The 14751-nt window shown below is 34.0% G+C and overlaps 1 protein-coding gene across 3 annotated transcripts in view; it reads right to left on the bottom strand.

Moving 5' to 3' along the window:
• KIAA1958 (KIAA1958 ortholog) overlaps positions 1–14751 on the bottom strand; it is a 170871-nt gene that overhangs the window by 34848 nt on the left and 121272 nt on the right. Inside the window, exon 3 of one of the 3 annotated variants that reach the window (XM_024757260.1) lies at positions 13524–13607. The exons of 1 other annotated variant lie outside the window; for it this stretch is intronic. In XM_024757260.1, the coding sequence (XP_024613028.1) occupies positions 13524–13607 (84 nt within the window). Of the gene's footprint in view, positions 1–11259; positions 13608–14751 lie in introns of those variants that run through there. One more of the 3 variants, XM_024757258.1, reaches the window with a different exon arrangement.

A 14751-nucleotide genomic window follows, 5' to 3' on the forward strand; every position in this document is an offset into this window, starting at 1 on the left:
GATATAAATTGGGATAGATAAAAAATGAAAATATGTAATCTTTGAAAAGACCTATAAATTTGACAAACTTCTAGCAAATATGACAGAAAGAAAGAAAGAAGAGGAAAGGAATCCCGCGCTTCTAGAGCCCGTGCTCCACAAGAGAAGCCACCGCAATGACAAGCCCGTGCACCGCAAGGAAGAGTAGCACCCCACTGGCTGCAACTATAGAAAGCCCGTGCACAGCAATGAAGACCCAACACAGCCAAAAATAAATAAATAAATAAATTTATAAAAAAAAGAAAAATAGCTCAGTCTGAAAATGTCTGCTACCAAATTCAATGTTTTTTTTTTTTTCAAATTCAATGTTTTTTTTTTAACACATCTTTTCGATGATATATCGCCAACGTTAAGTATTTAATACATATTAGTCATTTTTAGTCACTTAAAGTTTTCTTAGAAAAGATTATCGTTAATAAATAAAAAATAAATAAAACTTTTAAAAAAAGAAAACATTTTCTGACTTGTAGGGTGAATATTCCTCAACTTGAATTCTAATATTTTTCCCCAACTGGAAAAATAAAATTTGTTACATTTTAAATGTATAACTTGTAAACACATTTGAAGATGAGGTCCTTGTTTCTAAAGTACTAAAAATACAAACTAAGCTATAAGCATTTATAAAGTAGTTTTAATACAATTTAAAGTATTATAATACAAAAATACAGTAATTATTTCTATTTGGAACATTCAGCTTTCTATGGATAAATACTTTGGGAGACTATTCACAAACATGAAAGAAATTTATTTGCATTTCTGCAAAACAATTGACTGTGAGAGAGAACGTTATATTTTCTGGGGTTTTAATTTACTTTTCTTTATTAAATAACTTTAATGACACAACAAGGATGTCTGAAGTTAATAATTATAATCATTTTGAGCAATCATTCTTATTCTGCTCAAAGAGCACTGTCAAATGTGTTAAATGCAACAAATATCACATGGAGAATTTATCTGACCGAAAAGATTTTCCTAAAAATAAGGAAGTCTGGAACCTGACATCTACTTAGCTTGGTATGACTTTACACAAATGGCTGACAGAGCTCCACAGATGGACAGAAAGACAGAGTTTGCAGTAGAGCCTTCTGCTCCACTAACAGGATTTTTAGGCCTGGGGCTCCAGGAAGCATATGATTAATTAGCTATAAATGCCTTCCGAAAGTGTCTTCCCTACCTATATGCTGTGTCTGAGCACTCACGTGTAGAAATGCTTCTCGTTCCATGATTTCCCCCTCCTCAGTGGTTAGAAAACACCTGACATGGGATGCTTTACTCAGTATGCACTGACTATATCCTGAGGCTAATGCACTGTGACCAGGACAATTTTTTTTAAAACATGGTTTAACTTGTCTTTTAAACTGTTTGTTGTAGCTACAAAAATCAGCCAGCTTTGCAGAACCATTTATTAAATGAATGAAGACTGGTCATACCCAAATACAGACAAAATACTGTGATTAAAGCATGCTCCATTATAGAGACATCACTGATACTCATTAGCTGATTTTATTGGATTGTTTTTCTTATAAGTTTTAGGCTGTACCAACAAATACTGGAAACAATAGAAAAATCACACTACATTAGAGGCAAACATTATCATACAACAGAATAAGCCACTGGGACATAAAACTAGAATTTTATTTAGAGCACAGGTACACAGACAAATATGAAGCAAAAACAGTGAGCTGATAAAGATGAAAACATCTTGGTGTAAAAGATCAGTGAGCAGCAAAATAAAAATGAAACCTATAGTATATTCTTAATAACAAAAAAGTTCTATCATATTATTACAAATATCAACTGGCAGAAGATTAATTAACCAAGAGTATCACAGTCACACATTTTAAATATTAACAGAAATTTCCCTCCATTTCAATACACCTTTCTCTTCTTTCTTTCACACATTATAATTGTAGCAGCTTAAAAAGAGAATTTTAAAAGTGAGCAAGCACACATATGCTTTCTTCATGTAAATCAGTTAAAAGCTACGTGGCCAGAAAATATATCAAATTGACTATCAAAAGGGGGGAAAAGTAAATCCATCTTCAAAGAACAGTATCATATTTTTTCATAAAATTTTTCTAAGTATCGATTGTGGTGGTTATATTTCTAAACAGAGATGCCTAGTGTTAAATTATACTGACCAAATTGGTAACTCTACCTTTTTATTCCCAATTAACTTCCAAGTGGTAGAATAAAAGGAATTTTAAAATCATTCTTATAAGAAAGATGGAAGGGAAGAACTTATTTATGTTGTATACAGCATTCATTCTATGAAATCACCAAAGTTCTTTAACAGATAAATGAGTCTCTAAATGTGATTGTGTTGAATCCAAAACGCTTCTAGTCATTATCTACCAGTTTTCAGGCCTATGGGGTTACAAGTTATGTTTTCGGATTACAACGAAAATGTACAAACTATGAGGCTAATCTGGCAAATCTATGTCTAATTACAGCAGTGAAAAAAAGGTTAAAGTCATGGTGGAAACAAACTCTATAAATTAGAAACCTAATAAATATATATGTATTATTTGATTAAAAAATTGCCCTAGGCATAAAGGCCTCAGGACATACAAAAAGTACAAAAGACCCAAACAGGGTAAATAAACCCAAGAGCAGGATTCAAATAAATGTGTCCATTACTATCTAATAGAAACTGTTAATCATCATATCAGGACATATCACGCCACAATCTTTGGTGTTCAAAATATAAAAGGAATTGTAAGTACAAAGATCTTGCCTGAAAACTTCCAATGCAGGAACCAAGAAATATTTTAGTGTCACTCTGGAAGCCACTGGACAAGGGCGGAACTTCTTTAGAACATACATAATTGAATTTCCTTTTATTGCTTTGTCACCTCCATTGAGGGGCAAATGTTTAAAGCATATTCTGGAGAAAACGCTCATAGTTAAAATATGCCTTTCTTTTCCTGTAAGCAAAGATGTGGCAGGGGCCTTGAATTCATTTTAATATTCTTAGAATTAAATCAGCAATTTCAGAAGCAATGTTTCCAAATACAGCATTGGCTGCCACCATATATCTGACAGTCACACAGAAAGCCTCTATGTAACTAAGGAGACTGTCCCTTTATTAAAAGAATCTTATAATTATAAACTCACTGAACAGTCAGAATGAAACCCTGCATTAAGTGAGGTGTTTTGGAATGTTGGAAGGAAGAGCCTGCTTTTCTTAACATTTTATGATATTTCCCTTCCATTCTGAGTATACATGTATAAATAAAGTATAATGATATTCTCCCCATTTAACAAAGTATAGTAGAATTAATCCATTGAAATAATGTTCTCTCTAATGTCAGAGTTTGCTTGGAATTGCTGAGGCAAGCTGGAAATACCAGGAAGCAAACTAAAGACAGGTAGGCATGAAAAAATTCTGATGGTCATAAGGCAACCAAATATGTTAAGTAAGTCTACGCAAATGCTGAATATAAAAGGTAATATTTGGGAACTCTGAGGTTTCCATAGTCTCATAAATAAAATGAAAATACTAAATATTCTTATTAAATGCGATTTAAACAATACGCCATGATAACCAACAAAGATAATGTATGCGCCTCATAGTCTTCTGTTATTACATTGTTCAACCTAAAATATCTAGATCAAGGGAAATTATGCTGCTACATTGTCATTCTATTGAATTTCTCAAGTATCAGGGAAAAAAAAAAGATTTAAGGTGGGGAATACTAGGAAAGTTCAGAATTCTTGCTTTCTCTTTTTGCAAATGTTTCCCTTTCAAAGAGTTGGGGAAAGTGCAGAAGGAAAGCTGACCTGGAATCATACATATGAAGCAAGATTTTGAAGTTGGCATCACTTGACAACTATAACATTTCCTTCTGTAGAGGCCACTAAGTTCTGGTTCAAAATATTAAACAGCTAAGTACGTACTTTCACAAGTCACACAAATGTTGACCGGCACAGCCTCTTAGCACAGTTTTTCAGTTTAACTACAATAAGTGATAGCAGCAATGGTTAACAATTCCACATAAATACCACAAACACACATATGAAAGAGCACCTAAAACATGCAAAATCTCAACAGTGACATCACTGAATATACACAATGCATAGAAATTGTAATGGTTTTTGGCAAGATGGTGTTTTTATTTTGTAACAAATACTTTATAAAACAAAAGTTCTTTTGTTATAAATGCTATTTAAAAAGTTGTAATATAATGAATTGTAGATATAAAAGTTCACTTAATCTGAGTGGATTAATACTAAGATGAACCTGCTACTTTATCCAGTATAAATAATCAATTATAAATGAATTTCTAGTGGAAGTATGTTAAGGTATTTGATTTATAAAATTTAAGAATCACAGAAAGTAAACAGGCATAAAAATCACTTAAATACAGTATGCACAATTACTGTTAGGATTCTATATTGCTGATTTTTCCTAATTCTACTTACCACAAATAAATAAACTATGCCAAAGCATTTTCAAAGCTCTTTGAAATGAGTGTATGATGGTAAAAATTTCTAATTCCAGTGTAATACAAAGAACATTAGAAGTCTAGTGAAATTCAACACTGAATTCAAAAGACAAATAATTCCACTGTACCTTTTTAACATCCTAGAATTTCATCTTTTTTCTTCAACTATGATCTGGTAAACATAATTTATAAAATAAAAATTTGTGAGATTTAAAAAATACTTGTTTGAATTGCTTTTTAGAAGAGTAAGCTGGGGTATATAAGAATTTACAAATAGTTTGTATTTATGTCTTCCTGCTGTAGGTTTCTTTCATTAGTTCTCATTTTCTTTCCCCTTCCTATCTCTAAGTAAATTCACTTTAGAAACATCCTAATTACACTGACAGAAATTTAATCCTTTTGATTGAAAATGTTCTAAACCTTCAAGATGATTTTTTATACTTTCCATAGACTAAAAAAGGGTATTGAAAATGTTCCAAACCTTCAAGATGATTTTTTATACTTTCCATAGACTAAAAAAGGGTATAGTAGACTGTATTCAAAACCAATAATATAGATGCTATGTAGCTGGGTATTCAAAAGAATACCACTTTAAATAAAAAGTTACTTTTCACTTCATAATCTATAACTGGAATTCATATACTTGAAAACTGTAATTTGTTTCCCCTCCAGAAATGAAAACAATATAAATGGAGTACGTTGAGAGCTGTTCCTTAAAATAAAAGGTGATTACAGTTAGAGATTATCCCATCAAATCTCAAAAGAAGTTGCTAAAAGTTAAGGTGTAACATTACACAATGAAAAAAAGTTCATGTGCAAAATAGCCTATTTGGAAACTGGCAGCTTGAATCTAGTCCTTAATAGAAACTTGTTTGAGAGCTTAAAACACTATTAAAAACTTCAAAACAAGGATACTCCTTCTTACTCAGTGGGAAGGTAGGGTTGTTTTTCCTCCCTAAACCCTACCTATGGACTGGAAGTCAAGGTGCCTGGCCTAGTTCTGGCTCTGATTCTAACAAAGTGTGTGCACCTGGGCATTCATCTAATCTCTCTGGGACTGATTCTCTCTTCTATAAAAGAAGAGGGATGGATTAGATTAGATGTTCTGAATCTTATTTTCCAGCCTGGCACACATGAAGGATGTGTAATAGAGGTAGTAGGTCATTCAGTCTAGTGAGTCTCAAAGTAGGAAGGTAGGGGCATAGGGAACATGAAAATTCCCGGGGGATCTGTGTTTCAGGATGTGTTCCCTTTGCGATCTCCATCCATCTCTGCCCTCCTTGCTTCCTCCCCCCAAGAAGACATGGTGACTCCTATTCTTCACAGCACTGAAAAAAATCACTGGGCTAGATGATCTCTTAGGTCTTTTCCAGGTCCAGCCTCTATGATTATAATTCACTCAACAAAGATGATGGTTACTTTAATACTCTGACCTAATTAATTTTTTTTTTTTTTTGCGGTACGCTGGCCTCTCACTGTTGTGGCCTCTCCCGTTGCGGAGCACAGGCTCCAGACGCGCAGGCTCAGCGGCCATGGCTCACAGGTCTAGCCGCTCCGTGGCATGTGGGATCTTCCCGGACCGGGGCACGAACCCGTGTCCCCTAAATTGGCAGGCAGACTCTCAACCACTGCGCCACCAGGGAAACCCTAATTAATATTCTGATCAAATTAGTACTCTGACCTAATTAAAACTGAGTCTAATTCAACAAAGGCATGGTTTACATAAAAACTCAATTTAAATGTATTAAAATGCTTTCTTTTAAAAAAATAATGCAATCTTCAGTACCAAATTAGGTCTTTTCTTCAGCTTTGGCAGGCCCAATTAGTCAATTTATAAACAGGATGGAGTATGAGAAATTTTGTTTATCTTTCTTTTCTCTGCTTAAAAAAGTAAAATCAGAGTTGTTGGCAGTTTATCAATATCATCCTCTCTTTTGTTTTTATACCAGTAGAAATACACCAACCACCAAAGGATGATATATGCAGTACATTTCTTTACCCCAGTTATGTTCTATGGCAAGGATCTCTTAAAATCATCCTATCTTCATCACTTTGCCTTATGAAAAAGTAAGTATTCATATCATCTTGGCCGGATCCAATGGGGAGGAGAAGCAATTATTCGAATACCATGCATTAAGGGAAAAACAACAAAAAAACAATTGAGGATGCCCTTGCCAATGATGTATTTCTTAATAAGTAACTATCTACATCATATCATATGGTAGATTTGTGGAGATATATCTTGTATAAAGGAGTTCTGTTTGAGAAAAATCTTTTAAACTGATTGATACAGAACTTGTTAATTCCTTAGATTTATAACTAGTTTTTCATGAAGGAACCTTTTAAAAAATACCTTAATGTAATAAATTATCATACACTCCCCTTGATTTTTTCCCCTAGGCTTAGAAATTTATTTCCTTTATTACATGGTAGAGACTATTTATTTATAGATGTTAAGTATTACAGCTTTGTTTTGGCTAGAGGAATAAAGATCAAAGTGCTCTTTTCCTGTAGATAAAGAAAACCAAACAGGAGAAGGCTGATTGAAATCAGAACTGTTTGTCTTTTAATATCTAGAACTGTAGAGATAGTCAAACTAGAAAAAATCTGAATGGCTTTAGTTGATCTCTAATACTGAGAATCATAAAGATAGTATTTTCCCCCAAAAGCTTTCTGTTAAAAACAATCTTGACTGATTAAAAAACAAAATAATAACAAAATGCTCTATTAAATAATTTGCTGGCACCAATTTGTAGAGAAGACCAAACTCCCTGGCAGATTGGCAATCAATATTCATATCCGGTGGATGACTATATCAGCTTCTGGGCTTAAGAGAGGTATTTCCTCTGCCTAGAACCTCGCCCTTCTCTGTCTGAATTATAAGGAACTCTTTTGAAATAGGATTTTTGGTTTATATGGGGTAAAAACAAAGGACAGTCATTTGTTAAAAAAATATAATTAGGGACTTCCCTGCTGGTCCAGTGCTTAAGATTTCATGCTTCCAATGCAGCGAGTGCAGGTTCGATCTCTGGTTGGGTAACTAAGATCCCACATGCCGTGCAGCACAGCCAAAAAAAAAACCCACCATATATATATATATATATATATATATATATATATATATATATATATATATATATATATATATATATATATATATATATATATATATATATATATATATATATATATATATATATATATATATATATATATATATATATATATATATATATATATATATATATATATATATATATATATATATATATATATATATATATATATATATATATATATATATATATATATATATATATATATATATATATATATATATATATATATATATATATATATATATATATATATATATATATATATATATATATATATATATATATATATATATATATATATATATATATATATATATATATATATATATATATATATATATATATATATATATATATATATATATATATATATATATATATTTTTTTTTTTTTTTACATATTTGTCCATATACACATTCACCTCCATGACAAAATTAAGAGTTCTTTAAAGAATGACACAAACTTTTGCTCTCTACTCATGGCGAAGGGGAAACAAACTTTGCTGAATGTTCCATCTCAAAATAACCAGAGTTAGGGGGCCTATATAATTTTATGCTGACAAACATGCCAGGTGATGGCACTGCTCTCAGTCAATTCAGAGTTGAAAGAATATTGATGATTTTATTATACCAGGGATTCCACTTATAATTGATCACTTCAGAGAATCTAAAGAAGCACAGTAAATCACTTTGTGAACAGGCAGCTACAGCAGAAAAGGTTAGTGCTTAATGGTAGCTGGATATAGTTTCAGATCCTGATACCCTTATATATTAAGTAATGTAGGCAACATATCTGACTTCTCTGGATTTCCTCATTTATAAAAGAAATAATGATACTTACCCTCACAGGACTATTGTAAGAATTAAGTGAAACAACTTACAAAAGCACTCAGTACCATGGTACATTGTAAGTACTTAATAAGTGACACTCATTGATGACAGTCTGCACATTCTTATGCATTGTGCATCTATGTGAACACAATGGATGGTGTAGAAATGGCTTTACCTTATTACTGACTTTAAAACAGGCTCTAAAAGATCCTCCACAAAATACTCAAAGCAGTATTACATATTCTACAGCAAACCAACATATTCAATGGCTAAATAATGGACAAACTGTGTGAGTAAAAATTTGAGAAACTATGCAAAATAGTATTGGCAGATAGTTTTTTGCTGGGCTCTCAAAAATGAAACCAAACTTCTATTACAGTATCTTTTATAAATGTTTTGAAAGCAGGAACTATTTTATAGATCTTTGTAACCCTCTTAGTGTCCAGACACTAGGTGTTCAAATATTTGTTGATAGAACTATAAATTTTCATCTCAGTGAAGTCATCTGATTTCATGGCATCTAGAACCCAAGCCATATGACTTAGACAAATTAATTCGGTGAAAGTATCAGCTAACCATGACCTAGTTGAAAAACCAGAGACCTGATCTATACTAGAAAACTTTCAGACTATTCTTTTGTAGATCAGGAAGTGATTTAACATGGGGAAAATTTAACACAGGGAAAACTAACTATAATAAAAATATTTTAAGTACCTGATATATTATAAATCAAATTCAGACCACCCCTACTAACTATGATAACAGATGGACTCTTAAGAATAAGCTCTGTTGGATAAACATCCTGACTCTCTCTAACCTTTTCAAGTATTATGGTTTTTTTTTTTAAACTGCTACCATCTATGATTTTCAATAGCCAGGCACTCCCATGAATATAGAAGAAAAATAATCATGCAGCTTATGTCATCCAAATGCTGACAGATGGGTTTGGCATTTTTGTTGTAGACAGTGCAAAACTTCCAGAGTCATGTGAGGGGCACTGTGGAATTTCTTACATGACATTACACTGACCTTAAAGCGTAAACTGCAAATACAGTTTTATTGTTTTTGTATGAACCACAGGATTGCCTGGAAAGGCAGCATGTTCAGTTATAGTGAACACCTGCCGGACTGTTGAATTTTTGCTAAAGCACATACACGATTTTGGCATCAACCACTGCCGCAGTATGGATGTAATTTTTTAAAAAGTTAAAATAGCAAATAATAAATATGGTATCTGGCAGTAGTATATCCTCAGTATCGTTTGTACAAAAACACAAAATTTAGAGGTAGTTGTCGCTAATTTTTCATAATTTAATTATCCCCAAGAGTTACAATAATTCAGCTAAAATTCTACCAAGCCATTCTTTGTAAAAGTTTTCTAAATTTAAATGTCACAACGTTCCTATTTGGTTTGAGTTATCAAAGCAAAATATAAATAAATAAAAAATAATTCACATTCTCAATCTGCGTTCTTCTAAATGAAACTGCTATAGGATTAAATGAGAGAGATTTTTAGTTTAGTACCTCAATATACACAAACAGGAATTCAAAATTTCCTAGTTCTGCTTTCTCAGTGCATACTGACTAACCTTCTTCCCCATGACAAACTTACTTTGCTGTCAAAAACAAATCAAGAGTTTTTATGCAGAAACAAAATGCACAATCACATTTTAAATGTTTTACAGAAATTTTTTTAAAATGAGAGGTAACCTATGTTAAAAAAAAAAAAAACAACTTATTTTAAAAACAGAGTTCTTTCACAGTAGGCTGTCATGTGCACTTCTGAGCCCATTACAGGGTAAGGAGAAGAGGAAGGTTTTGTTAAGATAATTGGAAGAATGAGGCTCTGTGGTTCAAAATGACCAGAAGAGGGGGGACGAGGGGACACTGTGTGCCTTCATGAAAGATCACTCAGCCTTCCTTTTAATCAGACAGACTTGAGAGATGGGAAGACACCATGTCCTCATCTCCAGCTCAAATCACGGGAAACTAATTACGGGTTGGAACTCAGAAAGGTAAATAGAAAAAACTCTGGAGTCAGATGACAGTACCATCTCCTTAGCTATAACCTGCTACATCTTGATCTCAACATAAAATGGAGATAATTAACCTTCTTTTCAAAGTTGTTGAAAGGATTAAAGACCATGTATACAGAAATAAATATGTATGTATTGAAATATCTGAAGAAATATTTACTAAAATATTAACAGTGGTTATTTTTGGCTGGCAGATTTATGAGTACATATTTTGTTTTCTTTATGCTGATCTGGATTTTCTAATTTTCATAAATTAGTATTACTTATATAAGTGGTGCATGTAAGTCACTTAGCACACACGGTGCTGGTACACAGACTGGCTCAAAAATGGTGGCTACCATCATTATTAATACAAAAAGATAAAAGCAAAGTAGCCTGCTCTTTCTTCTTGTTTCTGGATGCCTCTTTATGGAAGGAAAGTCATGAAATGAAGTAGATTGCATAACACAAAGGCCACGGCAGACTTCCCACTCCTGAGCCAAAGGAAAGGTCACAGCTTATTAGAGTAATGGGGTCTTTATGTGTTTATGACTTAGTGTTGGGAAGAGCTGCCTAGCCATGCGAAAGCTCAGCTAACATGATGATTTAGCAAAGCAAATCAAAATGAAATTTGTCCTGGTCGTACAATAAATTAAAACATAAAATACCACCTAGCTTCTTAGCTAATGTGAATTATCAGGATGCTCTGAAGAACAAATACTTCCCAAAAGAATGCCCAGATCCAACAAAGTGATTAAGATTTGGATTTTTTTAATGTGTTAAGGATTATACAAGATAGGAACCTAGCTCATCTAAATTATTTTATTATTGAAGTATCTCAACTAATAATTCACCATAGGCTTGAAAATAAAGACCTTGGAAAAACCACCACACAGAGTTGTTTAACCAAAATTATAATTATTATAATTGCAGGATTATCACACATAAATGCATTTGTATTTACTGTAGAAGAAACTGCACATTTTCAAGAATTGTTTGAATTCAGCTAAATTTGGTAACAAAATGTTGTTACCTAAAATGAGTGTCAATATTCCTTTGATCTCAACTACAGAGTCAAGTAATCCCCTAGGGAAAACAGACTGAAGTTCAATGCTTATAAATAAATAATTCAGGGGATTTGAGCTTTGAAGAGTATGAGGTTTTTGTTGTCTTGACTAGTGCTTCTAGATTTTTAGTAAGACTTTTCCATTCTCTACTTTCTCTTTATGTTTGATATACAATCTAATGCTTGGGAACATTTTCAAAGCTTTGGTAGTTTTAAATTTCTTGTAAATCTGATAATCAAACTTCATTTACATTGATTTCTTAGAAAACAAAAAAAAATTCTCTCCAGGTTCAAGTACAACAGTAAAAATGAGCTAGTAACAGTCTTTTTTGCCATAATATTGGACTTCGCGTATTATTTTAAAATTATATAGCTTCCAAAAAGAATGGCACCTTTATTCCCTCCTTCTACCCTCCTCTGCCCCCAAAAGAAGTTAGCTAAACATCTAGATTTTCATAAACTGCAAAAAATGAGGCACAGAGACTAAAATCTAATTATGCTTAAAAAAAAGAGTATGTAAATAATTTTTCTAGCTTATACCAACATTTTCTTATTCTGGATCTGACAGTTTTGTGTAAGCAGTAAAGTTAATGTTGTTTCCTCCTGATTAATGTAGAATTTTAAAAATTAAAAACCTAATGCCATTTATTAAGTAGACTAAAAATGAGAGGTGGGGTGGGAAGGAAAAGCAGGAGTTGAGGACACAAGTGTCTAGGCTGACTTTCAGTTTCCTTTTTGATAATTTTTTTAAAAAATGGAATTCCTTCTCTACTTTGTGTTGCCTGAGAACCACTATGGTTTTGTAAAGTCTATAACAGTAATTGTATTTAATCACCACGAGTACATTTGTTTTAAGCCTATGAATACTACGTTAGTAATACTAAACTATCTCCATTGGCTTATTTGTAAAAAGAAAAATATATTATATATTTATATTCTTATAAAGTTAACACTGAGGGCCGAGGAAAGGGAACGAGAAGCAGTGTTTAATCACAGTTTCTCTGGACTCAATAACCAGACTGGGGTCTTGCTCAAGCCACCTGGTCAAGCAGTGTCTGAGGAAGAGTCATAGGAGGCAGAGACGATGAAATTGCCGCTGTTGGAGTGCCCGGCCACTGACTGGGCGGCCTGCTGGCTCAGATTGTTACAGATAAGCACCAGCTGGTTGCTCTGGGCCTCGGACAAGGTGCTGCAGCTCTGATACACACTGAAGTTGGTTTTCCTGCCAGGGATGTTCCCCTTCTCGCACATGGTCTTCACCATCTTGGCCAGCTTGTTCTTGCCGAGGGCCTGGCAGTTGTACCAATGCAGAGCTGCCAAGTTCACGACCGGCTTAATGGACAGGTAGAAAGGGGCATCCTCATAGCGCATAGCAGGAGGACGCCGTTGGGCATACTCCTTATAGTCTTGTACAGGGCAGGTCTGTGGAGCATGCTGGGTGGCATACACACGGGAGTCTGTCCCCCCTCTCTTGGTTTTGGCATTTAGGTCACCAGTGTCTTGACCCATCCACTCCAAGTACTCCAGCCCCGTTTCTGTTACCCGGAGCCGAATATCACCCCACTTTAAGGTAGACCCGTGGAAGCCCGTACAGTGCCCAAAAGCTTTTGTGTTGTTGAGCCAGACGAGGTTGAGCAGACCCTCAGGGTTATAGCGGCTTAGCAGTCCCCTTTTCCGCAGAATGAGCTCATCAGCAAAGGTGAGCTTCATGGACTTGTGTGGCTTATTTCCTTTTCCTTTGCAGCGGAGTTCAATTTGCTTCTGTTTCAGGGCCTCTTGGGAGCGCTTGAATTCCTTATCCCTGGTGATACTGTAGCCATACCTGTGTTCTTTTAGGTACCGTTCAAGTCCACACTGGTAATTGGCCAAGCTGTTGGGTTCATACTCGGATCCATCCTTCTGCCTGGCATCCACAAAGAAAGAGGCCAGGTAGGCATCCAACTCCTTGCAAGGGATGACATAAATCTCTCTTGTTTCAGAAGGATACTTGGAGATGAGGAACTCCCGGAAATTGCGGAGCGCGGTCTGCGTGCTCCGGATGGTTTTCTCATTCTGCTCCCTGCTGAGCTCAGCTGCTCTTTCATCCTGGTCTGCAACAAATTGGGGAGGGGAGGGATAAAGAGGGTGTTGATGAGTTCAGACAATGCACTTTCTACTCTGAAATAAAGTTTCCTTTTATAATGAAAAAGAGAAAGAAGGAATCAATTTTACAGAGATCACTAATAAATGTTATTTACATACCTGTTGCATTATAATAGCCAACTTCAGTTTCACAAATGATGTACTAGACAAGAGACGGCCCACTACAATCAAAATGAACTTCTCATGTCATTGGCACTTAGTTTAGTGCACGAAGATTTGTGGAAAGAGTGGGATTAGAGGCAGCCTTCGTTTTAGGAAAAAAGACAGAAGTGTGCTATTTACCCTAATGCAGTGTGCGAGGGCCCCATCAGAGCAACACATGTGTTTTAAATCACTTCATTTGTGAAACCAGAGGTTGTACTGGTTCCATTTTATTGAATTAAACAAAAATATTCGAATCTGTTATTTAGCATTATCTCTAGAGATCTATATTTAAAAATTACTAAATAGATCATTTACAGCAGTTAACGAGACACATTCTACAGCAATTCAGGTAAACGTGGTTTATAAATATTCTATATGTAATTGCAGGGCAGTTTATAATAAGTGATAAAAATATTTTGTGTTTTGCAAAATGAAAACAGACTCATAGATACAGAGAACAAATGGGTGGCTGCCAGACAGGAAAGAGGTGGGAAGGTGGGGCAAAATAGGTGAAGGGGATTAAGAGGTACAAACTTTCAATTATATAAATAAGTCACAGGGATGTACAGCTTAAGGAATATGGTCATTAATACTGTAATAACTTTGTACAGGGACAGATGGTTACTAGATTTATTGTGGTGATCATTTCATAATGTATGCAAATGTCAAATAATTATGTAATACACTTGAAACTAATATAATATTGTACATCAACTATATTTCAACACAAAAAAATTGGGTGTTTTGGGAAAGTAATGAGGATAAAACTTCACAGCTATAAAGGCAGGACAATGAAATCTGAGTAAGGCTATTATAATCAAGATGTAAGGAAGGGGTATGTCTCTTGGATAGTTTTACTTTATTAATTTATTATTTATATTTTGCCACCAAAGACCGGAGGTGCCTCTTTCCATTATGAATCACCCATGATTAAGTAGTGTTGCTCTG

The sequence above is a fragment of the Neophocaena asiaeorientalis genome, unplaced genomic scaffold (genome assembly GCF_003031525.2).
Source record: "Neophocaena asiaeorientalis asiaeorientalis breed wild unplaced genomic scaffold, Neophocaena_asiaeorientalis_V1.1 scaffold432, whole genome shotgun sequence".
Classification (NCBI taxonomy): domain Eukaryota; kingdom Metazoa; phylum Chordata; class Mammalia; order Artiodactyla; family Phocoenidae; genus Neophocaena; species Neophocaena asiaeorientalis.